The sequence below is a fragment of the Lates calcarifer genome, linkage group LG11, assembly GCF_001640805.2.
Source record: "Lates calcarifer isolate ASB-BC8 linkage group LG11, TLL_Latcal_v3, whole genome shotgun sequence".
In the NCBI taxonomy this organism is placed as follows: Eukaryota; Metazoa; Chordata; class Actinopteri; family Centropomidae; genus Lates; species Lates calcarifer.
Window position 1 is genome coordinate 3,284,766 of NC_066843.1, and position 26,733 is coordinate 3,311,498.

Genomic DNA, 26,733 nt, shown 5'->3' on the forward strand with positions numbered 1-26,733 from the left:
TTAAGAGGAGAGGAGAGGGGAAGGGAGGGGAGGAGGAAAAAAAGGGGGAAGAAGAACACAAATGCTGCTTGGGTGGGATGAAAGTACAGGTAGAGAGGAAGGTAAAAGGCTGAGCACGAAACCAGGAGGATGAACGTCTGCCCCAAGCTTTTGAAATGAACCAGGTCAGTGAGTTGGAGCAGGAGGAAACTGGAAATTTGATTCTAGCTTATTTAAAGAAAGTCATTTATTCTTCTGATTTGGTGGACGAATAACGTACAAAAACAGCTAAAACATTAACATTTCTTCTTGACATCTATTTAACAGTGGCAGCACAAGCACTCAGATCCTCTACTGAATTAGAAGTAACAATACCACAGTGCAGAAATACTTAAAATGATGCATTCAGAATATACTCAAGGTACCAAAAGTACTCATTCTGCAGAGAGGCCCATTTCATAATCACATATATTACAGGATGGGCACATTTATGTTTTGGCATTACTTTAATGTTGTAGCTGTTAAAGTGAATTTTAATGATTTGATTTACTGCAGAATAAATTAATCTAGAATATTACATCATAATTTATTAGCTAATTATATTGTGCATTAATAATCTGAATCTGCAAAGTCACTAAAGATGTCAGATGAAAGTCGTGGAGTGAAGCATGACATGGAAATACAGTACAAGTACCTCAAATCTGTACTTCAGTGCAGTACTTGAGTAAATATACTCACTGTTCCAGAAACTAACAATTAGTTGATTAATCAGTCAATAGACAGATAAGTGTAGAGAGGTATCTGTCATTTTTCAAACATAAACACCGAAACATTTGCAGAAATAATGCCACAATTAAGTAGTTAAATAAATATTTAAAATATATAATTAAGAGCCACTGAGACAAGACAGAAATACAAAAAGGAATTAAGTGTCTTTAATGATATAGGCTACATTTGTACATTTCTACAGCAGACTTTCAGTAAGACTAACTGCCAATTAGAAAAAAAGACAGAGAAAGTTTTACCTGTAACAACAGAAAAAAAAGATAAGATGTCAAAGGCTTTGAAATTAAATACTCAATGTAAATATTCAGTTCAGTATTTTGTCCCATTAAATAACAATAAAAAAACATGTAATAGTTTGAACAATCAATGTGAAATATAAATTACATTAAAGCACCTTTTTCAAGAATGAGAATATTAAAATAAATAATTGGCCTTTCCATATGAAGACAGTACATTTTCATGGTAGTAATGTAAGGCTGTGCAGTCACACTGAACACTCCTGTCCAATGATGTTAAATGGGTTCAACGTACAGAACATCATGCTCACGTGACTTCCACATCGACAGCAAATAACTCCGGTTACAATATAAACACCTATGAATGTGTGGCTCCATCATCAGTAACTACTGTAGGTGATGCACAACTAATTCTTCTGTTCTTTCCCTGGAAAAAAAACAAAGACCAAATAAATGACAAAAGTGAGTTACTCTGTGAGAAGATTGCCACTTTTTTTGTGATGTAACATGGTAATATTGAAATGTGTCGCTTAAAACTTCCAACTAGGAGAACTCCCATTACAAAAGATGTCATGTTGTACTATCCTTCAATCCATTAAGCACAACTGGCCTGAAAAACACATATTGCAGTTTCTCCCACTCACTCGTCCACATGGGTACTCAACCGAGCAGCTGTGAAAAGCTGCAAGTCATGTCACACGTCATCACCGAGAAGAGTAATCCTAGAATATATATTGTTTCAGGTCTGGAAATCGTTTTACTGTACACTGTTCATGCACGAGCCTTTCATATATGCACTAATGACTAATGACCTTAGTTAAATCTGGCAGAGCGACAGTCACGCGATCAGGTACGACCACACACCTTACTTTGATCCCTCAAGACCTGCCTGCCAAATGCATGCACACACTCACACAGAGCTAGACACACACACACACACGCACACACACACACATAGTGATAAAAGAGCTTACTGTGTGTATAAAAACGAGGGTAGACTGTTTCAACAGGTGCTTCAAAAAGTCACAAGAACATATCAAAGACTGAGGCACAAAGCTGCCTTTTTAAAACCCACTGATACAAGTACCAGCAACCAGTGACGCTGCTCCTGTCTCTACTGCCATATATAGAAAATTCATACAGCTATGTTACAGTACAGTAAGAGGGCTTTCTATGTTTACAGGGCCAAACCTCCAGTCACAAATATATTTAATGCTCTGTTTTCTGAAATTTGGTATTCTCAGCAAATTTGTAGTGGCTATTTCATTTTTAAAAACTCATACAGTAAAACACGCTTTACATAAAACCCTGTACAAGTCATTCATACATTAACAGTCCATCAAAATAATGATTTAGAAAAGTGTCAATCAGCCAGCGGGCTTTAATAACTGGTAGACTATGAATTACCATGTTTACAAAAACATTTTGTGGCAGATACTGTATAATCCCCTTTGAGCAAAACAATGTTCAAATGTATGCAGTGACACCGGCAGATATAAATTAATCCGAGTACTGGAGATCTAAGTCTACTGTGCCGTCTGTCACCACCAACCTCACCCTCTTGGGTTTTGTGGCACCCATGGAGTGAGATGTTGTAACAGGTCCATAATGTGGTGGGCCCTGTTGTTCCCCTGGCTGGCACTGTTGCTGCATGTCCTTCCTACAGTGTTCATCCTGACCCTTAAGCCCTGAAAATCCACCCAAGGAGAAAGACGCTGGGTTTGAAAGCTGGGGCCCACAGGGCTCGAGAACCAGCCGCCCTTGTGTGCCTGACGGCTCCATCAGGCAATGGTAGGTGTAGTTTGTTGAGCTGAGTCCGGGGTAACCATCCACCCCATCCCTGAGACCCAGGGTCAATGAATGATCGCCACTGAAGTTGAGTACGTAAGGAGGACCTTGATAGCCGTAAGGGAAAGAGGCTGAGGAGGTTGAGGACTGGCTCTTGTTTGCTGGTGCTGGCGTACCAGGAGGTGTACTGTGGGCCACTTGGGGGCTGTTGTGCTGAGACATGGGCGAAAGAGATGAGCCGAAACTGAAATCAAAGGGGTCTTGCTGAGTGTAACATGGCTGGTGTTTTTCGGAGCTTGACGGAGTGGACTTATCATGTTTCAAACTCTTGTCTTGCGGCGATGAATAACCGTCAGACATTTTGCTAGGAAAGAAGAAGGGTCTTGGCAGCGCAGAAAAGTTTTTGTATGTCATGTTGATTTCTTCATTTTCGTGCTTATCAGATGACATCTTACTTTTACTAAAAGACTGAGGGAAAGAGGAGCTGGGTTTGCCGAAATGGAGGTTGGATCTGTTGTGGTGGGTGGAGGAACCAAGATGGCTGACATCTTTTCCAAACCCATGAACAGGCATGTTGCCCTTATGATGGCTGTCTATGCTAACTCCAAGTTTCTGACTCTGCTGGGTCTTGTCAATAGCACCTGATCTGGTACCGAGTGTTCTGGACACGACGGTTGGGCTGCCAGCAGCCGTGGTGTCTTTACAAGGTGCACTATACAAGTTCTGACTCTGGTTGCCCCCCTGAAACTTAAGCACCCTGTGAATAACAGTAGAGGTTTTCTCATGGAAGTTGAATGGATTGTCTGGAGGATTGGGATTTTTCACAGTGAAGAGCTGAGGAGAGAGGAATTTGTTTGACATTTGAGATGTTGGGACGGACTTTGTCAAGCAACTCTGGGACACTCCTCTGACTGTGTTTGGCTGACTACTGCTTGAAAACGACTGGGATTTACTGGGAATGGTCATACGGTGGAAGGGGCCCTGGGTTCTAAGGTTCGTCTGGACTTTGGAGTGGCTGGTGGTCGGCCTGACGTTGATGGAGGGCTGGGTAAAACTGACGGGATTTTGAGATGCAACAGAAGATGATGTTGCCCCAAACGACCGAGGCTTGCCGACTAAAGAAAATGACTGATTTTTGAGGTCTTCTTTGCACAGCCTCATTCCTGGATTTTTACTCATAATTCGATCCTTAGCAGTAAAGTCAGAGTTGCTGAGAGCTGAAAAACTAAAACTGGGGTTGGGTGGGTTTCTGTCTTTGGAGGTATCCTTCGCTTCACATTCCAGAGGAACAGAGTCACTTTTGGAAGAAATTAGACCTGGAAAAAACTGAAGATCCTCACTGGTAAAGTTATTTCCTGGACTGGGTGGGCCAAGGTACGGTGTCTCAGTAGTCCATGTGTCAGACGGGCTGTGAGAGAGGGGACTGCTGAAAGGATCTGTGGGTGGATCCAGTGAACACAGATCTGATGGAGAAGATGGAAGTATGTTTTGTGGCTGGTAATAGCCCTCAAAGTTGAGACACTGAAAGTCCAGAATATCATCGCAGCAATTTGTGAAGCTGGGCTCACCAGTCAGCATATTATCTGCCGTTGTGAATGGAGGAAACTGGGATGGGGGCTGGATAACAGAATTAGAAGCACTTGAACAGGTTGTTGGTTTTTCCAAAGTCTGAGATGAACACAAGCCTTCTGAGAGCCTGGAGAGACTGTTGTCAATTTGTTGGAGAGTGTGACTAAGACAAGTGGTGGGTGTTTCTACAAGCCCACACTTGCGTGTTCTCTCCATTTTGTGCCTCTGTTTCCTTCCTCCACTGTTCATCTCTGGCCTGTCAATGATTCTATCTGCAGCCGAGGATATAATTTCAGTTTTATTGTCACTTAGAGGGGAAGACAGAGACAGTGGTGATAGAGACAAGGAAAATGGTGGCGGTTCTGTTTTCAAAAGGGCTGAGCTGCTCTTCAGTCTCTGAGAGGATGGGCACTCTTCTTTGAGCTTGCTAAACTCAATACATCCTTTCTTTTGCTTTCCTAAAACATGATCCTTTATCTCTTTCTTAACTTTAGGCTCTACTTTAAGCTCAGTTTGTATGAGCTCCTCTTTGCTGTCCACCTCCCAAATATCCTCCGTCTTTCTGCGTAGTTTAATTACTGGTAATGGAAGACCATTTGAATCCAGTGCCGGCTCCTGTTTCTGTTGTGACCCAGTTTCAAACAGACAGCAATTCTGTACAAATCGGTCTTCAATTTTTGTTTCTTGGCCCACAGCTGAAAAAGGTTCCCTGTCATTTTTCTGACACTCCATTTTTTCAGGCGACTGTTTCACTGCAAGCAGACGCTCCCTATCAAGTTTCTCTTTAATTTCTACTTTGTCACTGGTAGATTCACTGGTTTCACATGCATTTTCAACATTTCTAGGGTCTTGGTCTTTATTTAATTTTGTGTCTGAGGAGAAAATTCTAACCTGCTTTTCACACAGCCTCTCGCCTCTCTTTTTCAAACGATGCAATCTGCTCTTTGACTTCTTACTAGCCTGGACATGAGCCTGTGCTGCCTCCATTTCCATGTTTAATACCGATACAGAATCCATGATGGCTTTAAAAGGATCGCATGTCACCAGTTCATCTCCCTTTTCTGTTTTTAATGCCATATTTTCTAATCCTGCACTTTGCATCTCCCATACTCTACCTCTCCTCCTTTTGAAACGAATCTTAAAATTAAGGCCAGGCTTTGTCTCCTCCAAATCACTGTCTTGGGTTAACGTTTCCACCTCATTGTTCTTTTGAAATGTATTTTTTAGAGTTGGATTTTTAGTACAATGCTCTTGGATTTTAGAGGGGTCCTCAGCTTGTTTGCCCTCGTCTAGCTTATCACTCTCTAGTGTCTGAGCACTGTCGATGTCGTCGTCTTCTTGATTCTCTACTTTACACCTTCGGACTTTCCTCGATAAACAGCCTCGCTGAACTTCATTAGCTCTGGAGCGAAGCACTCTGTTAAAGCAGTTTTGTTTTGTGATCCTTTTGGGGGTTAACTTCTGGAGTTCTGTTCTTCTACATCTGCCTTTATTGTCTCTTTTTGCTTTGCTACTCTCCTCTGAACACAAGGTAAAGTCCTGTCTCAGCACTGCAGACGAATTTAATTCAGCAGCCTCTTTAGAAGTTTGATCTGAGGCAGGATTTAAACCTTGTTCAGAGTCTATTTCCACAGAGCTGCGAAATGTACGTTTTTTCAGAGGTATGTTAGACTGTATGTGTGCCTGTGGATTGGTGTCTGGGTGCGCATTATTTGTAGCTTTTTCTGCAATTAGTGACTTATGAGGTAGTGGGTTGAGGCAGGTGGCCGGTGGGTCATTATGCCTCTGTGTTGACTGAAGCTGTAAACTGTCTTCACTCAATTCAGTTTTAAGTGTGGTTGGAACCTCTTTGCTTAAGTGTCCCTTGGTGCTTTGCTTATCTTCTGCTTTTGTTTTCGCCGCTCTGGGCCTCATCTTTCGTCTTTCTGTAATGCTCCTCTGCAGTGAACGATGGTACCTACCTCCGTTTATTTCAGTTTGTTCTGCCTCCTCCTCAGCACTATGCATTTCTTTAGAGGCCGAGGTAGAAAGCCCTCTTCCTACAATATCTCCCTGTAATCTCTTGCCTATTAAGGGTTTATCTTTTCTTAAAATATCAGACAGCAAAACCTTTGCCTGCTTTATGACTATATCTTCTTCATGCCTACTTACTAGCTGTTTAGTCATACTGTTAACCATTTGTTCCGATAGTTTAACAACTCCCTCCTCGTTACATGAATCCTTTACTTTATTTTTAACACAGTGAATGTTAATTTGTCCTCTAGTTTTTTCACAGGATGCTACTTTACATTCAGTCTCTTTCACTTCTTCCAGGGTCCTGTTTCTTTTATATTCTATAACCGTTGGTGCAGCTTTTCTCTTTTCTCTCTCCCCTTCAATTTTGCCTTTGTCCTGCTGCTCTTTTTGTACACAATCTTTTTCTTCTTCTGACACCGTTTGTATTTCAATAACCTTGCCATCCCCCCTTTTCTGGCCGTGGCCTAAATCACCCACAGTTTCACTTGCATGTCGCTTCCTTAAATTTACTTTATCGACAGCCTTGAAAAACATTTCCCTCACCCCTCTGTTACCTTCAGCTGTGCAGATCTCTGATCCTCCTCCCTGCCTCTGCTGAGACCTGGACACTCTCTTTTCTGACTGTACTGTCAGAGTCGCTGGTCTAGGACACTGGCTCTGCCTGCTCCTTCCTCTTATCTCCACTCTTGCTTTCCTGTCTTCGGATGTCTTTTCTGCTCCTACACTTAGTGGCACTGATAACCTTGTTAGATTGACTGTAAGGTATTGCTTCAGTGATATCAGTGGATTCTCCCCAGCTTTCTTCGATCCATCTGTGGCACGCTGACAAACTTCTGACAGGGATGAAGTTCTGATGGTCTTGTCCGCTGTTTTCTCAGCAGCTGGATTCTGAGCCATATCGCTGACACAGGATTCAACGCTGCTGCACTTGTTGCTTTGACTTTCTGTGATTGCCTTTTCAGTCTTCTCTTGTTTTATTGCACTGCAGGTTTTGTCCACCTCAACAGTTGTAGTGTTATCTGTGTTACTGGACCCTGTCCGATGTGTGAGCACAGAGTGAGCCATGCTCCTCGTCCTCGAAGAAGTCCTAATGTGGACTACCTGCTTGTCCACCACTTTAACAGACTTCCCATTCAGGTCAGTGCTGTTTAGTGCAGGCCTACTTTTCTGATGCACTGACATGGAAGAATTTAGGGTGAAAGGCTTTAAGTTGACCTCACTGTTGTTGTTTTCTTCACCGGTGGAATTCAGTTCACTCAGCCGGATTTCTTTTGCTTCCTCCAGTTCTTGCAGCAAGGCCCGCTCTTTGCTGTTTGGATCCTTACAGTTGAGTAAGAAATCCACTGAGTGGCGCCGTACTCTGATTCTGAGGTCCCTCAGTGTAACTTGGGACAAAAGTGGAACTGTCCGACGCTGTCTGACTGTAGAGGATTTCAATGGGTGCTTTCCTGACCGTCTGTGCTTCTCTCGTCTCCACTTCTTTGTTTGACTCAGTTTTCTGTTCTTCAAGGCATTTCTCCTCATCTGCTGGGTAAAGGAATTCCTTGAGGGGATGGCTATGAAAGGAAGACAACAACAAAACAGTGGTTGAACTTGAGGTCGCTCTATACAAAGGCATTTCTTCTGCTGATGTGTATGTTTTCAGCACAACCAATCAATCATGTTTATTTCAAGAGCAACAAAAATTAAATTAAATTCAATTAAAAACCTCTAGCTACAGATATGACCTGAGTGGCTGAGTCCAGACCCTGAGCTGAGATGTGACTGTGGAGGCACATCAGTGTGATTTTAAATACCCAGTTCATTAAACTGCTTTAAATAATTTTCTGTGCTGTAAGCAATTTACTGCATAGCAGATGCCAAGGTAGCCTGTGGTGCTAACAAAGCATGTGATGCTGAGAAGGGTGTGGGACTAGAGTTAACAAATGTACACAGTGTTAAGAGTGTACAAAAACTACACTGACTGTGAAAAACATCGAGCAGGTTTCAGCTTATTTTCTCGTTACCAGGAAGCAGCCAGGCATGTCTACTGTGGGAGAATCTTTACAGCAGCACTGCAACATATTACAAATGGGATGATTCTACCGTATCAGCTGAAACCTGTGCTTTACACAAATATAAAATATTATATTATTATATTAAATCATCGGTCCAGATAACTTTAAGTGGCTTAATAACCTCTGACAGACAACTTTAAAGAGATCTGACCAAAGCTAATTAAGAGTTCCCATCTACTGTAATTGTTTGTGGTCTCACTTGTTAATGTTTATGATGCTCTTTTGTCTGTTTCCAAAGAAGTAGTCATCTAATTACTTTAAAGCCTACATGATAAATCCTTTGTTTTCCTATGATTACATAAGCATATGCAGGCTAATTATAACCAAACAGATAAAAACAAAAAGAAAAGTGAAGTGTTTGAATATTAGCAGCAGTCTCAGTAAACATGTTTGCAGAGTGTATCTTATGTGGAGTCTTTTGATCAAGCTTTTTCCTTAAAAAAAAAAAAAAGGTTCATGATACCTTTGAGCTCACTGCTTCAGTATAGATCATATTTCAAACATGCATTTGTCCAGGCGCTGGATGATTGCATTCACAGTAATTACAGAGCCATTCTCCGCTCCCATCTGTTTCCAGAGACTGAGATAAAGTTGCTCATTAACACTAACTGACTGCATTAGCTGAGCTGGTTTCTGGTCCAACATTGTGCAGAGATGTCCAGTGGACTTTACTGATTTCTCAGCAGGAGATAATGTAATGCTGATTTTCACCTATTTAGCAATGTTAAATCAATCTGTTGAGGTAACAACAAGCAGTGAAACCAGCCTTTTAAAAAGGTTTAAGGACATTCTGTTGTCTTCATTTTGATGTCCTGTAGTTTTAAAACTGAAATCCCAGTGTGGTTTGTACGAATTTTGAGCTGACTGGACCTTTATGAACGAGCAGTGCTGATTGTCCTTAAGGCTTTGAATCTGATGGTGCTCCTAACAACCACTGAAGTGACTAACGCTGTCGAGCTTTGACTATTACAAGCTGTTTCCCCTTGACATTACTGGTGTATAATTACACTGTACAACTAACAATCCTGTTAGTTTGTTTGGAGCCTCTGGTGCTGACAAGGCTTTACGAGAGAACACAGGAATTTTAAATACTTTTTAGCTTTCTATGATTATTACTATTATTATTTTGGCTGATTTGAGAAAGATACTTTTCAGAGAAAATCCTAAACCGGTTACCTTTAAAGATACCTGAGTGTATTCCTGGTGTAATCGGCCTAGTAGGAAAGTGACCCTTCTCTCTGTGATGACGAAGATATCTCTCTCTCAGGCGGTACTTCTGCCCCACAGGGTCCTTTGTCTCTTCACATTCAGGCTGCTTCCCTCTGTGTCTGAAGTGACCCTCTCCATTCCTAAGGAACAGTAAAAATTAAAAAAGGAAATTTAAGTTAAAGCCGATTAAACCCTTTTTTTCATATCTGAGAAACAAAACCTTCAGTTTTGAGCAGAAACGAAGCTACACTGAGGATAATGTCTGATCAGATGATGGACACACCTCTCACAGGTGCAGCATTCACACATTTCATTGCCTTCGCCAAAAAAGCTGGCACCATAGTAACACGTGATCTCCTCCCCAGGTGAGATGGGTCGAATCACTTCTACCCAAGCGATATTCTTCTCACCAGGGACGAACTGGGCGGGTGAAAAAAAACAGAGCAAAGGACAAAGACAAAGGTTGGTTGGCCCATGGGATATAACAAAACAGCAGTTAGGAAACACAGTTTTTAAAATGCAAAATGTCACAATGATAAATCTTACTGGATTACGCAGATAAGATGTAACACATTGATCATTTCAATTTGTTGGAACTCTTTAGTGCGTGTGATAAATGGATATAAACGATTACCTTGCAGTTTGGTTTGCAGTCTTCAACCCAGAAGGACGAAGACACAGAGAGAAAAACACAGATAAAAGATTTCAAATTATTAATTCAATCACAGCAGTGAATGAAGGACAGCATTTTTCTGATCAGCTGGCTTGTACTGAATTCATTTTGCAAAGGCTCAAAAGCTAAGCTGATTAACTCTCAAACATTATTAAAAGATCTTGTCAAAATCTGGCCTGAGTGGACCGAAGAATTAACTCAAATTTCACTGGATCTTTTGCCCAAATTACAATTCAGTCCACACAGCTGACTGACATGTGGCCTGTGAAGAGCAAGCTGCATGTGCTACACACTGAGCGACGGCTGCAAATAACAAGTAAAATAAAGATCATTTTCATTTCCGATTTGTGTATTAATCAATCATTTGGTCTATAAAACATCAATAAAAAGTAAAAATTGTCAATCACAATTTACCATGGCCCAAGCTGACCTTGTTTTGTTTAACCTATGGTCCAAAATCAAAAAATATTCAACTTATTGTCACATTTTAGAAGCTGGAATCAGTGAGTTTTTGTTCAAACAATAAAATTATTCAGCAAACATTAAAATTACTGCAGAATAATTTTCTGTTGATTGACTGACCTGTTTGTCGACTAATCATTTCAGCACTACACAGGGCACATTTTTGATATGTGACTGTATTTATGAGTCAGATTCAGTCATGGCTACAAAAAACATTCTGGTGCTAATTCTGCTCTCAAACAAACAGGATGAAAAAATGTAACTTTCCCAATGTGGATACAGATACAGCATCTACATGACACCTAAAGGCCTAATCAGTAATTGCTGACCATATAAACTGAAAATATATCACTTAAGTTTGAATGACATGAAAAAAAAATCTGCATTTTGTGAATCTCATAGTTGAAATTCTAAGGCTTTTTCAGTAATGTCAGTAATCAGCTAGCATCACAAAATAATGTAATAGGACTTAACTGCTGTGTAGTGTGAATGCATGTAATAAAAGACCTGTAAATACATTTTAAAGCAATAACAACTTCCAATCTTGTGTTCTGATTGTTGCCATATGCATTACCTTTTATTGTCATCTGGATTACAGACTGAGCTTTTCAAAATTAGCTCCTGGTGAAATGCTCTGCTGATGAAACTCACAGGCAAGCGCTCCTATCAGCTATGAAAATTCAGAATTGGTACAGCTGTGTGTGCGTGTGTGCGCTAGGAAAGAATGAGTCATGAATGCAAACAAACTCACCATGGTTAATGAAAGCTGCAGGCCCGAGCCAGAGCTGAGCGCAGCGTTTGCGTGTGGAATACATCACACTGAAGTCATTGACTCCTGCCCTCAGCACGGCACTGTCGGTGGGGCTCAGCTCTGCTATGCAGCCCAGCAGGACCTCCACCCGCTCTCCTGCAAACCTGCAGAATAACAGTTTGAGCGTCACGTAGCTCACAATTCAAAATACACAGTCCGGCAGCAGCTGTTGTTCAGCTACACGCTGCCTTCACAAATACATTGTTAAACGTGTGAGTGATTACCAGTGCCTCGTTGAGGTTATCTTTGCTCCATTGGTCTCTGAGGAGTATCTGTCACAGGACTCTATTTTGACACCGCTATCCAACAGGAAGGCACTGAGGTAGCGATACACCTACAGACATCACAGGTGGTTTAGATTGTGGTCTCACATTCAAGTGACAAATTCAAGAATTGATGGTAGCTTCCTGAGACCCTGACACAAATACCAAGAGAGGCTTAGAAGCACAAAAGTCATTGTAAAACATAGATTTTTATATTTTGTGATTTTATGTTTGTAAGTTTAAACATGAGCCCACATGTTGTCTCAGCAGCTCCTGTCGATGGCTTCCCAAAGCACTGAAGTAGTCACCAGCCAGTTCGCCCACCGTCAGCGCCTCGAACGTAGCATTGAAGTCATGCGTACGCTGAAAACGCAACAGCGTCTCTTTGAGGTTACCCCATCGCCGGATCTCAGGTGGGGGACTAAAGAGGAGAGAAAGGCAGATAATGGTACATAAGAGAAGCAGAAACAGTCATGTGACAAAGTCTAAACATAGTCTGTGTTAGTCCAAGGCGTGCTGGTGTAAAATGCTATTTTTAACCCTGAATTTTAGATGTTGATTTCAGGAGACTGCTCCACCATGTATCCTTTAAATCCTTAAAACATCCCTGTGCTCAGAGCTGTGACTGTATTTCATACACATTCAAACAGTCATTAATGGTAGATTTTTCCCTCCACAGAAAATCCACTTACATCACACTTGCAGGTGGCCACAATGCACTGGAAACAGAAAGCATCAATCATAACAGGCTTCACGTGTGAATAGGGAAGGTTTGCATGAGCATCTTGTCTGTTTTCCCTTGAGTCAAAGTTTTAACAGCTATTAAAGTGTGTGTAATCCAATTGTTGTGCAGAGCCAGACGATAGTTTCCAGTACACCAACTATAACTGTAGATGGAGTGGACAGAGTACAGGAATTGTGCTGAACTGCACATTGAACTGGGGTCTTTTGAATTAATAAAGGTAGTAAAACACTAATATTTCATTCCATAGACTCTCATTTTATAAACAAAGATGTTTAACTCCTGTCTGTATAGAAGACAACCTTTAGGGTATGTAATGGCATTTGTTACATATCCCTGTGAGCATTCACTCAGTTGGCAGTTCATTAGTCTGAGTCTAATACACCAGTCTGTTTAATGTAATACAGTTCAAAGGCACCACAGACTACAGCCCCAGAAATGATCATTAAGTTGAAATAAACACGATTTCAATAAAAACTGAATATGATAAACTTTATTTATAACAGGACTCCTGTATTAGGCTGCACTAGTTTTAGCCAGGTGTCTCTGCTGACCTGAAAAATGAAAGCACAACAAGTCTAAACAGAAAGTGAAAGATCTGTATTGATGTGGAAACGAAACAGAAGCGAATAGTAAACATTTGATGAAACACTGACACGCTCGAGTGAACACTGGACTACAGGAATGTGACACTGTTTGACAGGTTACCTGATGTTCATTTTGTGGGTGCTGAAGCCCAGCAAAGGGTCCAGCACCAAACCGGTGGCCAGGTCATCGGTCTCACACAGCTCCTTCACACTCATTCTAGTGCATCCGTCCATTGCCTCCCACCATCAGCATGCTGCAATCATACGGTCAAAGTAGCACTATGACAACAATAACAACAAACCACAATCATCTGAATTGTGCATTTCTGCAGATCCAGTCTGCAAATTACAAAACACTAGTGACTTGCTCACTTGCTGAAGTCATTCAACCCGGACATTATTTGCATTCTTTCTCAACCACACTCACAGTGACCAGTAAATCATAGCGGTACGTGTGAGTTAGGAATGTGCCCGGGATCACGTTAGCTTCCACAGCACTTTAGCTTAGCATGTCAGCTTGGGAAGGGGAAAACGCTGGGTTTTGAGCTGAGAAGCTAACATGGTAGCACCAGCTGTCTGCAGCTAACGCAAAATGACTGCATCCAAGCACTGATGAAACCCTGGTGCTGGGAGCAGATATGTGAAGCAATAGTGATGGATACTGCACAAGCGGTATTGGTCAAACCTACCTGGGAGTCTTTTGTAGTCAACGAAAGTATCGTCAGATTGACAATTTATCGCAAGCTGCTCGCTTGCTCTGGCTCCCGTTCGCCTAGCAGGGAAAGTTAGCCTAGCAGCATAACCAGCTAGCTTTCCGCTAGCCCAGCGACCCGCATACGAAAATGGAGTCTCCTCGTCACTTCTGGAATTTGCTGGTTTGCTGACGATTGCAAACTCCAGTGTGGATGCCAATGGCCAGAAATGCACCACACTCAACGACAAATAAGTTTAAAATGTGTATGTTATGTAGCTAGCTAAGTGGCTTTGCATAAGGTTCGCCTAGTAGCAAAAGTTGATGAGAGACGTCCACTGCAACCGAACTATTTGTTGGCCACGCCCACGCGTTTCGCTATTGGCTAAGGTCAAGGTCAATTTAACAAATAAGACCGGGAGCTGCGTATTCTGCTCTATGATTGGTCAGGATTTTTAAAGGGTGGGGCCATCCTTTATTTAGGTTTACTGTGTTGATATCAGAGTAGAGGTGAGGATTTCCTTAGGTACACTGGTCTCAGCTGGAACCACTTCACAGAGTCACTCAGTACGCAGCAGAGATGCTCTGTTACCATACGACAGGAAAGCCGCACATATTTAACGTCTGTGCTGTAAATCAGATGTCTATGGTTGGGATTATTGACAACAGTTATTATTTGCATTAAATTGTAATTAGTGAGTAACTCAGTACATGGGGTTAGTGTTTTAGGGGGTGCAATTTAATTTTAGAGCGACAAATTATTATAATAAAAAAAAAGCTGTGATTAAGGGTTAAGCAATGAGCTTTTATTATAAGCCAGATGTAATTAGGAATTCAATATTCATAGTTGAAGCTTTGTTTTTGGCCTAAAAGAATTTAATAAAACGTAATAATACGTTGTGACAAAGCTAGCTTATGTGTTTTTATACTGATAATTTTTTCAAAATCCAAGTCTGTGTTATATAACTCATGAGAGCATCAAAAACCTTCAATGAGAGATTTTGTTGTCTAGTAATAGTGTTTGTGTTAAATAACCAGTCAATCAATATGAGAGTGATAAAATGTTCTAATCTTGTGTACTGGGTTTTATCGGAGGATCTACACACACTAACTTTAAAGGACTACATTATACTGTATCTCACCCTGTTTGAAATGTACATAGTGCACACCTTCCTCTGCTTGGGTAAGAAGTGTACCTTTAGAATCTAGGTCGTCAAAGTCTTTTGTCACTGATTAACTCTTCCTTGTAAATATTTGGGGAAAATGTTTTCTTAACAGTTTTTTAGAATTAGTTATCTAAGAGGCAGCGTTTGCATTACTAGCACACACTCAAGCTGTTCAAATGATCGTGTCTTTAAGGAAAATTGTATCCAGAGCTGCTGGGGAGAGAGAGGTTGAAAATTTGGATTTTGTCCAACAGCTCTTCTGGAGTGTTAAAATGTCTGGAAATCAAGAAGCCCCCCTGCACCCCCACCACCACCCTCCCATTCTGTGGACAGGTTTCAACTGGTAGTAAACAAGCCAAAGTAGTGCTACTGCATATTTTACGGGGTGTCAAAGCATTTGAGCTCCCAGCAACTGCAATTTGCAAGGATTTAAAGTGGAAAGCAGCCATCACTCTGTGGTATTTTATATTTGCTGAATTAATTCATAGATAATTATGGTGCAGAAGGTAATCAGCTGCTCCCCTGAGGACCTTTAACACACCAAACACATCATCATGGTCTAGTAATTGTAGATTTTTTTACCTGCTCACACCTTCCCAGCACAGCTTTTTCATTTTTTTCTTTCCTGTTGGTGATTAGTGTGAGGACAGGACAGGACTGCACCGGACTTGATGTTGCTGTCTGCTGAAGACTCATACATGAGTCAGATTCATAAATCAGCAGGTGATGTACGAGCTGACGGGTGGTGTGACTTCACAGTAGAGGACGTCGGGCTGCGTTGGCATAAATCTGCAGGACCGTCACACACCACAGCCGACATTCAGCCACCTGATGTGGATGGTGCAGATACAGCAAGTTAGCATCCATCAGGTGTTTTCATCAGAAACTGGTGCTGTTTGATGCTATAGCTCTAAGATACTCTGGCAGAGATCAAACAGAAGTCATGCACACATATTTCCTTATTGCCTGCTCCTGAACAAGATCTTTATCATCCAGCTTTAATGCTCTGGTCCTGATTTTACATCAGAAAAGGAAGGAAGAGGCTGGCAACATGAATGGAAACAGACTGGTGTTGCCTGTTTTTTTAACTTCATAAACTCATAACATCTAATAAATAAATAAGCACACATGTAAACATACAGTATATATCATGCTGAAATGCTAGTCAGAGAGCAGAGGCAGACTCTGCTGAAGAGGAGAATAAAATGTCGGCCTTGATGCAACAAAAAAAGAAGTGTAAAAAAATACAACACTCCCAGTGACAGTCTTTCAGTCAACAAGTGGTTGCTACTTTCACTTTTCTATTGAAAGTGAAATGTTAGATTTAATATTTTCCTCCGACTTGACATCACATTTGCAAAGAAAACCAGACACAAATATACAAATTCTATGTTTTATTTCTACCTTGTAACAGAGACAATTTGTGATCGATTCGGAAACAAATGAAAAACAAATAAAAAATACTGTTAATTTCTGTTGTTTGTCTTTTTTTTCTCCTTAATTGTAATAATCTTATAATTTCATATCTACCCAGCGACAGTGCATGGTGCAAAACATCCCTGATTGATTAAAAAATCCTACACTAATAAGCTTGCAGTGTCTAGCATTAAATTTGTCGGTAAAAACAATATGAACAAAAAAGAAGTGATTAAAGAGCAGATTCTTAGAGGTAATAACAACAGTAAATATAGAGTAACAATTAAAAAATGAATAAGCAGAGGTTTGTACAGCGATGGAAATGGGAATGGAAGTGGTCTTCAGTGGACCATTTATTCAGATGACAGAGATCTACAAGCTCCATGTGTTTTTTTTAGCACTATAACTCTTGCAGGAGTCACTTAATTATTTTGCATTGTTGAAGACAATCTCTCCCCAGCGGAGATCATCTCCACAACATCATAACACTCAAGCCTTGTATTAAGATTGTAATTATCCTATTAGACTTTAATACCATACATTTCTGTACATTTTCATTCTACATATCAATTTTATCCACAAAAGGTGGGTCTGTATCATTTACAAATCAAAATAATAACCTTGAAAGCAACACATCGCTCTGAACATTGTTTCCCCCATGTGGACTAACCAGCATGCCAAGGTTGGGTTCAACTCATGTAAATTTATCCACTTTAAAATCTGCACTGAAACTGTGAGTCATCTGACACAATGGTCTTTATGCACATATTTTTCTTAGTATATGAATCACACCATTGAACTTTGTTTTAATTTAAATATCACTTCCTGAGTTGATCTTATTGGATGTGAATTGAACATGAGCACGCAAGTCCAACGATGTTTTCCTCACCTGCCCACCCCCCACCCCCCCCCACACACACACAATACCTGATGCAGTTTATGTTAGAAAGCATAACAGGATTCCTTACTTGTTGATTACTTACATTACTTACATTGATTTCATCTAAAAAGAAAAAAAATGTTTATTTGCTGAGGTACTGAGTTGAAAACCTCTGGCTGAGAAAATGGAGGGAGAAAGGTGGAGCAGGACGACGGCTGAATTCCAGCTTCCCCACCCCTCTGCTCGAGTACGTGCTTCTGCACTACGCTCAACTCGACCAATATTTACTGTCCAACTGTGGAGAGCTGCGATCACCGTGTGCTCATACTCGGACAGAGGGCGGAAGAATGAGGACAGGCAGCAGACAAATAAAACCAGACACACCAATTATGTAATGGAGGGGAGGAAAAGAGTGTGTTTGTGTTATTAGAAATGGGCGCTGAGATACCCTGAAACACTGTAGAAAGAAATATTTAGTCACCAGTTGCAACAGCCTGTGCTGAACTATGGACTGCTTTCACTGGGGACACCCTGTATGCCAGCTGAACTCAAAACACAGTAAAGGGGATGCAAACGTTTGGAAGTGGCAAAAAGAGATGATTACTTAAGAAAAAAAGTGAAGAAACATGCAACAAAATGTCTGTTAGAATCTGAATTCAATCAAAGAAACTATCAGTTTTCACAGGATCAACTTTATATAAATTATTTGATTCTGTCTATGGCTCAAGAAGTTGCTAAAAAAAATACTTTACTAACTTCTAATAGCAACCAAAATGTTGAGCTATGATCACTGGGAACTTGCTGTACATGATTATCTTGAGTACATTAAAGTGTTTGTGTTACAGTAAAACAAGGATTTTCTACTCAGATTCTCATCAAGGTTTAAAGGGCTGTCTACTCGTCATCAGTTCTCATGTTCCCAGTTTTAGCTTTCATGCAACCTCCATTTGGTGTGGGTTTAGATTTAAATAAGCCCACTCTGTTTTTCTTTTTTTTTTTTCACGGATTCAAATGAAGTGGACTTGACTAGAGCACTTCGAACTGGAAAGGTCAGAGCAATGATTCACCATCCCATCTCCCTTTGATCACAACAAAATATATGGAAACCCTCCGAGCTGCTCTCTCTCAATCGGTAGGCGTCTTGTGTATACAGCACTGCTTTAAAGTTCAGCAGTGATTAAATGTCAGATCTACTGTGGCATCTACCTGTGGAAAATATTAACTGCACATGGTGATGTTGGATTATACAGAGCGGTGTGAGCCCTCAGATCTCCCATTACATTGGTGAGGCTGTGAGCAACAGCAGCTCACTCTGTCTCTGTCCACCCTCCTGCTAAAATTCACTTACTACTCAGATTTCATATACATCCAACAATCATTTGAAAAAAATAAACATTTGGCATTGAAGAGATTCCTAATCTTTTTTAATAAAACAGGTAATGTCTGGTTGTTAAACCAGCTTTGGGCCTTTTTCCTACAATCCACAAATTTCCTCTCAACATCATCTTTGGCTAGATCACACTGAAGCAACATGTGAAATGCCCTTTTGTTTTTAACTGCATGTAAACTGGGCCTACAAAACGTCAACCCACTCTCACAGACGAGAGCAGCCACGATGCACGGTGAAGGTCGCAGACAGACAGGACGAAGCAATGGCAAACACAAAGTGATCAGCATGATGGCATAAGTCAAATAACATGGTTATTTTTTTATTCATCTTAACTTTCAGTGAACTAAAAACCAAAGAAAAAAGAAAAGAAAAATCAAACCATGTTGGTTTCATGTATCTACAAAAAAACAGAAGAAGCAGAACTATTTCACATCCATGACTGTGTTCTCAAATCATTGGTTTTCAAAAGGAAGAGAAAAAACATGTCGTCTCATTGTGAATCCATTTCATTCGGAGGATTCACCTGCACATATCCACCTGTGCACCCAGTGTGTGGTACGTGCTGTTACTGTTTGACCGTGCAACATGACCCGACCCCACCCCACTCCCCCCGCTCCCTCCCCACCCATCACACAGACATACACAGACCTCTGAAACAGGATGTACAAAAGCTTGTGTTTAGCATTAAACAGTGCAGGGCCTTAACATAAACAGCTAAGGCTCCTCTCGCTCTCTCTCTCTCCCTCCCCCTCCTTTCCCCTTCCCCTTCCCCTTCCCCTTCCCCTCCTCCCCTGCACCCAGGTTTGAATTTACGTCACGGGTGGGCTAGAGCCCATCTCTACAAAATGACAGGAAAACAGAACACAGGGTAAAGGAGGAAGAAAAAAAAAACATACATACAGAATTCAGCGATTCCCTCTGTATCATTCTCACTTTTTATACACACTCACACACAAAAAATTACACACAAACAGCCGAACAAACAGTTAAAAATAGTTTTAGAGAGAAAAAACATGATTGAACCCTGGACACTTGTTTGCTTTGTTGCCGTTTGGTGACGAGGGAGAAACAAGTTTGGGAGGTAGAGGAAAAAAGAGTGTTGGGCCGACAGGGGGTAGCAGGTTGTTGGAGGGGGACCCAGCGGGTGTTATTTCTTGGCCTTGGCGGCCTTGGCGGAATTTCGCGGCGGGGTGACCGGTCTCCCAGATCCCATTCCTCCCCCTCCGCCATAAGGATACAATTTCTTATCTGCTGGCTTCAGGATCTGAGCGAGACAAAGAGGTTCTCAGTTTGTTTCACAGAAATAAATAATTAACTCGTAATGACTCAGAGTAGAGAGTCATTACAAGAGTCATTTTATATACACACACACCTGGAAGGAGCACATGAGCGTCTCATCCACACTCATCATGGCACCAGCGTTGTCAAACTCTCCACAGTAGTTGGGAGCTGAGAATAAGGTGACGAGCTGCCTCTTTGCAAAAAACTCATAACCATCTTCTACGACCTAAGGACAGAAATGAGACAGTCAATTCCACACACAGTATAACATCAGAGAAACTGTGAAATGAACGCCTGTCTGACAGTGCCATCAAAACTGCACATTATTCTCTAAGTAAAGGTAGATTGTATGGCTGAGCTGATGTAACAGATTGCATAAGCCTTTACTGGTGTACCACAAGTCCCTTTCATAAAAAATTAAAGAGGACAAAAACACATCCCACAGCTTCAGTTAGCAGGGGCACAAAGCCTCCTGGCTTTTAATCTGTACACAGTAACTAGTAAACATTACCTGATGCGCCCTGCATATTAGGTCCATGTCGTGTTTGTGCAAAAATTTGGCCACCACATCTGCCCCGAATGTGAAGGAGACACCACGGTCGTTTTCACCCCAGCCCAGCACATCTTTGTCTGGATCGGCCCACAGCAGGTCACACAACAAACCCTGGTCAGGCACGTCTGTGGGTCGCATTACTCTGCGGATCTGCTCCATCGACTGAAGATCAGGAGAGAGGCCTGGAGAGAGGACGTGCAGAGAGCAAACATTTAGCCCGGTTCTCATCATCCAATGTGGGAAATAATTACGGCTTCTGTTAACGAGGCCTACCTCCATGACAGCAGAAGATTTTCTCGTCTACGATGGCAGCCACAGGTAAACAGTTGAAGCAGTCTGTGAAGGTCTTCCACAGTTTAATGTTATACCGTCGCTTACCTACCAACGAAGGAGGAGAAATGAGGATTAAGCGAACGGTCAAGAATGCATATTTGTGTTTTTTGTCTGTGAACAGGCTCTGTGCACTTACACTCATCATAGAAACCGTAGATACGATTAATAGAGGCGCATTCATGGTTGCCGCGCAGCAGGAAAAAGTTCTCTGGATATTTAATCTTGTAAGCTAGAAGCAGGCAGATAGTCTCCAACGACTGCTTCCCTCTGTCTACGTAGTCACCCAGGAACAGGTAGTTACTTTCTGGGGGGAAGCCTCCATATTCAAACAGCCGGAGCAGATCATAGTACTGACCATGGACATCACCTGCAGGGGGCAGCAGAGAAGTGCAATTTAAACACCACACTGCTACTGGGTGTAGCTGCTTTTGCACACACAGTCCACACTTATCAAGTGACACAAGTGGCAATTAGAAATGAGAAAACTAGTTAATCATGAACAAAACCTTACATAATGACTATGTCGTCTTGGATCAGAGTCAGTCTAAAGTGCAGCCTCTTACACTTGGTGATATTTCACACTTGGTGTTGATGCTTCATCTGTTAAAACTCACCACAGATTTTGAGGGGAGCCTCTAGTTCCAGCAGGATTGGCTGACTCAGGAAGATTTCGCGGGACTTGAGGCAAAGGCCGCGGATCTCGCTCTCTGTCAGCTGGACATTCTTGCCTGGCCGAGAACCCTTGACTGGAAACAGGGAGATAAAGGGGCAGACATTTTATTGGAGACACAATGACACCACAAAGACACGCCTATGTTCTGAGCTGTGAGAAAGACTGACATAAAGCACAGCAATGAAACGTGATCCTGGGATTTTGAGTCTGATCACCAGAGTGGAAAGTTAACACCTCCCACCAGCCAAATGCTGGGAAATTCTGTTAACAGTCCACTCTGAACAGCCACTGCCGCAGGTAACCACATCATTTAGAAATTTAATTTTGAAAATCAAAATCTATGAACATGAGATTCGCCTTTAATATTTACCAAACCACAACAAGACCGGCCTGTGTAACACGCAAAGAGACGCAACTTCTGAGAAAACCTGACCAGTGGAAAGTACTCTGACACTGTCAGCCTCAAAAGCTAGTCCTTCTGCTAAAGTGGCAGTTCAAACCATGTTCAATGAGAAAGATGTGAAACCCACTTCCCCCTTCTGCAGCAAAGACACTGCAAACACGTAATTAGGACTCTCTTAATATGCACTGTTGAGAAACAAAGAATGGCCCACCATGAGCTGTAATAACACTGTTTCACATCAAAAATAAAGGCCAAGAAACAGGTTGTAACATCAGATTAAATAAAATATGAACTGTATTTTTCATGTAAAACTGAAGATAACATTCTGTTACTTCCACTGATACTATCTGAAGAATTCAGCAGGTCTGTCAAGTCTCTCCTTGTCATGCTTTTTCACTCTTTTCCACTCACATCAGCTGCAGCCAAAACACAAATCATGATAAGGCCTTGAACAAGACACCAATTTATTTTCCTGACAGATTATTTGTCATCACAGCAAATGTGTGGTGTCACAGTTCAAATGAAAAGGTAGAAGTGCGATGTCAATGACAGCAACAGAAAAATTCCTCTTGGAAAAACGGAACGTTGGTGGTAGTCTGACAGGCAGTCTTGAATGATTTACATCAGACTAGAACCGCTGCTCATAATGCAGATCAAAATATTTGCCCATTGACATGCCAACCTTAGGGTGTGGACATAATGCCGTGGGACAGTCTGTAGGCACTGTGGCCTTATGCAAGACTGCTCTGATAGAGTTTGGAATCTGGTTTGTTTGTATCACTGACACAATCAATCACGCCCCCATTCCTACAGTGCATGTGCTGCTTTATACAAAAGCAGCTCCTCGCACAAACCATACAAGTGACAGGCTATACAAACGATCACAGTTACTCCTCATAATTACCCATACAATAAACAAGATATTCCAGTTGAACATACAGAAAACTAACAGCACTTTTACTTTGGGAACTATTGAGCAATTAACTAAAACCTGTTTTAAATGTAGCCAATCCTCAGTTTCTTGTAACCCAAAAGGTGAACAACGAATTAATGCCACCAGAGCAGCATTGAAACAGAGAGATTCAACATCTATGCACAAAATACTGTTTCATTAACACATCAGTCTTCAATGACAACTGTGTAGACAGGCCCATCAGTCTCAAAGGAAACATTTATGTGACTGATCAGACAGTTTTCTCTGGGACAGGTTGAGAAGCTTCCATGTGAATACAGATCACCTGACTTGATAAACCAGGGCAGGGTCTTAGAACACAGAACATCAATTTAGCAATTAAAATAATTGCTGACTAGTAACATTGTCTTGTATACAGATGGAAACAGAGGGACAGGTTATGTTTTTTGATGAAGTGATAAGCCGAAAACTGAAAGAAATCACAGGTCACTTTACTTCTTGTGAATTGCTGTAGCATGTGGCTGACACATTTCTCAGTAAAACTAATCCAGTTTTCATAGTGCTTGCAGAACACTTGGAGAGGGAGGGTGAGAGTAGAAATCAACAAATGGATGTAGAATAATGGCACTATCCTGATGCGAAAACTAAAAGCAAGGCCCTAAACAGTGAAAAGTAGGTACAAATACTGCGGTGCTGCTTGTCACTTTAAACCTGGATTACAGAGGGCTAAGCCCTGACAGAGCTTACTCCAAAGTTAGCCACATAGCCAGTGGGCAACAGTGAGCTTATCATGAGGGGTTCAGACAAAAGGCTTTCCACTGTGCTGATCAGGGGACAGAAAACAAAGAGCTGGACCAGCACGACAGAAAAGCCGTCCGGGTGTCAGGAGTGCTGGAATCAACAGTTGGTTTGGTGCGGCACTCCTGACTCAGTGCTGGGTGTTCTGCCTGGGCTTATGTGATGTCACGCTCTCCAGACATGCTATTAACAACACACACTCCCAGAGTTCACTCTAGATCTACGTAAGTAATCCAATTGAAACTGCTCATTATCCAAACACGTTTAATTGGTTTGGTCTCGAAACACAGTCAGCAAGCAGCGGGGTTACCTTGGTGTCCACCAAAATGGCATAATTTATCAATCTTTTGACGCGGCACCTGCAGTGGGCTGTTTCTGGAAGTCTACTGCAGTCGTAAACAGTGTAGATGAACCAAACAGTTATATCAACTGGCAAGTGGTTATTCTCAGCAATAAATCCACAAATGCCGACAAATAAAGGTCAAGTGAGTTACATAAGAGGATATAAATACTGCCACTATCAGGCTTGTTTGTCTTCTCCTGTGTTTGGCTGAAAACCTTATCACGGCCTAAGTATTACACTTCAGCGGGGTCCACAGTCAAAGTCAAACTACAAGGAGGCATAATGTCTGCACATGCATATTTGTGAATAATCCCAATCACTTCCACCAGCTCAGCTTAGGCCAATTGCACAGGGCCTATATTTAAGAGCGTAAACAAACAGAGGGCCAAGGTCACATTTAAAATTCTCTGTGCACAACATTTCTCATTTACCAGCCAAAACATCTTCTCATACTGGGACTAAAGACTGAATTTTGACCCCTAAGCAACATACATGATGTTGCTCCTGTCAAACAGTCACACAAAGATGTTTCTATACAACAGTACCATAGGGGAAACGTATATAAGAGCATGTGTAGAGCAGGCATGACTCCCATGCCTGGTGCACCTAGCCCCACAAGGACAACCACAGAGGTCACAGCCTTATTTCTTGTGCTCTTTAGATGAACTGTATGGTTGGGTATGAAGAGATTTATGCTTCTGTTTGATGTCCTCAGGGCTCCTGTTACACAATCATCATGTGGATGTGAAGATAAAACGGACATGTTTTCCCTCATGCACACACGACTCCAACCATAACAAATCTGTCTCCACACACTGTATACACTAGGCATTTAAAATGTACTGTTAAGGAATGGTTTATGTTGGACTTGTAGGGCCAACACAGACCACCAATCGCTCCACACCTGCCTTAAAACTGTTTCACATCACTGTTGCTTACAATTTAGATATTTTATAGTCACAACATAAAAATGACTTTCATGGTCCATTATGTAAGAAACTTACATGCAGATGTTTTTTTTTCACCACAACCACATGACACTGCTTTGTAACAACAAGAAATAATGTAAACAGTTAATATCCTCAAAAAGCATAGAGAGTCAACCAGTAGTTTCACACAGTATTTACAGTGAGCATGTGCCAATCAAAGCATCTTTGCTTGTACACCTCATTAACAAGTCACTCTGGGAAAGGTTGTGGCTGCAAATTGTAATCAGATCCTTAACAATGCAACTGCAAAACAGAAACAACAACACAGGGCAGTCCACCCAAGTAACCGAGAAGCCCTCTTGGGGAAGGGGCAACAACTGGGGTAAGAAGGAAGAAAATACTATGACTATAGGACTGTTCTCCCAGTAAATCAGAGTCAATGAACGTAAACATCTACAAGTCAAAGGAAGAGTCCCTCAGTGCTGTATTGCAAATAGCCTCGCTCAAATCCTCCAACTAAAAATAATAATGCATTTTTAGACTGGGGATTTCTCTCATTCAGCCCAGCATCTCCTGCTCCATGGAAAAGGCTCAAGCATGAAAGCAATATATATACATATATATATATATATATTATAAAGCCAGAAATGTGGGAGAAGGTGTGATTGGCATAAAATGTGTCAGTGATGTAACGTCACCTATTTCCCCCAGATTTACAGAAAAACCATAACAGTGCATCTCTACTGAAAACAGAAGTGGCTATGATTAAAATATTATCTCTCCAATCAAACAACAGGGAAGGGTTGCTTTGGCCACAGCCTTTCATCCAAATCCAACCATCGAGTCTGAAGTAGGCTACTACATCATAACGTGACTACCTTTAACTTTAGCCGACTTACCTGGAATATAAAACACACATATTATTACTATCAAGATATGTCGCAATGTAACTGAAGTGCAGTGCTGCACATTGGGTTTGGTCTTCCTCACCTTCCAAGAGACGCTGAATTATAGAGTCGATGTTTAATTTGTCCGGCTCCGCCATTTTCTTTATTTTCTGACGTTCTCGAGCAGTGGAGACCTTGGTTTTCCGTGCTGTACCTTAGATTTCAAGAGCAGAGGGAAGAAGAGACGGACATTTTTTAACATTTACTCATAATATACGTGTTAAGTCTCACCGGTTAGCTAACGAGCGGCTCGCAAAGCTAATCGAGCACTGTGTTGGCGGACTGGAACAATCAATGAGCCTCTGCGAGCTGGAGCTAACCAAGCTAGCTAGGTAGCTCCTAGCCAAGTAACATAAGCTACTCATATAAACTAGCAAGCAGCACAACTGAACCGCGGCTGACGTTAGCTATTTAACACAACTTACAATCAGATCAAATGTCCCCGAATCTTGTCTTCACTTTAACACCAGTCCTCCCGAGATGAATACGGTTTAAATATTTATCCTGTGAGCTCAATCTTGGCCCCTTTCCCGAGCTCTGTCCAGGTCCCTTCACTCTTCCCCCAGGAACTTTAAAAAAGGGCCGTTTCTACCGAGGTGTCTACGGTAACGTAGGAGGCTGAATCAAACCGAGCTCTTCACACGTTTCTCAAAACCTGATTGGTCCGTGGTAGAATTTAGAACCCGATTCTCGCATCTGATTGGACGCGTGCTGGGTCCGTCTTAGACTCCGCCCCCAGCCGTTTCCAACGGCATCAATGGAAATTTAAATGGCAGCTCATAGTACGCCACCGAGTGTTTACATTTGGAATTGCAATGTAAAACCTAAACTAAACAAAA

General features: G+C 41.6%; 2 protein-coding genes across 5 annotated transcripts; both read right to left on the reverse strand.

Annotated features, from left to right (window-relative positions):
* Positions 1-892: 892 nt before the first annotated feature.
* Positions 893-14,235, reverse strand: kmt5c (lysine methyltransferase 5C). 4 transcript variants are annotated; one of them, XM_018672213.2, is made up of 10 exons: positions 13,868-14,235; positions 13,300-13,432; positions 12,105-12,270; positions 11,811-11,920; positions 11,527-11,690; positions 10,275-10,294; positions 9,924-10,060; positions 9,608-9,780; positions 6,929-7,930; positions 893-1,428 (listed from the first exon to the last, which is right to left on the reverse strand). In XM_018672213.2, exons 2-10 carry the CDS (start codon positions 13,410-13,412, stop codon positions 1,409-1,411), a joined length of 1,905 nt encoding a protein of 634 aa, XP_018527729.1. In that variant the 5' UTR covers positions 13,413-13,432; positions 13,868-14,235; the 3' UTR covers positions 893-1,408. The 4 variants fall into 4 exon arrangements, with proteins under 4 accessions (XP_018527729.1, XP_018527728.1, XP_018527727.1 ...); XM_018672212.2 differs by having other exon boundaries at positions 893-4,252; positions 4,358-7,930; XM_018672211.2 differs by having other exon boundaries at positions 893-7,930; positions 9,620-9,780.
* Positions 14,236-19,019: 4,784 nt separating this feature from the next.
* ppp1caa (protein phosphatase 1, catalytic subunit, alpha isozyme a) lies at positions 19,020-26,504 on the reverse strand. The gene is made up of 8 exons (XM_018672209.2): positions 26,320-26,504; positions 25,938-26,048; positions 21,503-21,634; positions 21,025-21,255; positions 20,829-20,933; positions 20,514-20,737; positions 20,094-20,228; positions 19,020-19,985 (listed from the first exon to the last, which is right to left on the reverse strand). The coding sequence occupies exons 2-8, from the start codon at positions 25,990-25,992 to the stop codon at positions 19,869-19,871; spliced, it is 999 nt and encodes a 332-aa protein (XP_018527725.1). The 5' UTR covers positions 25,993-26,048; positions 26,320-26,504; the 3' UTR covers positions 19,020-19,868.
* Between the last annotated feature and the right edge of the window lie 229 nt (positions 26,505-26,733).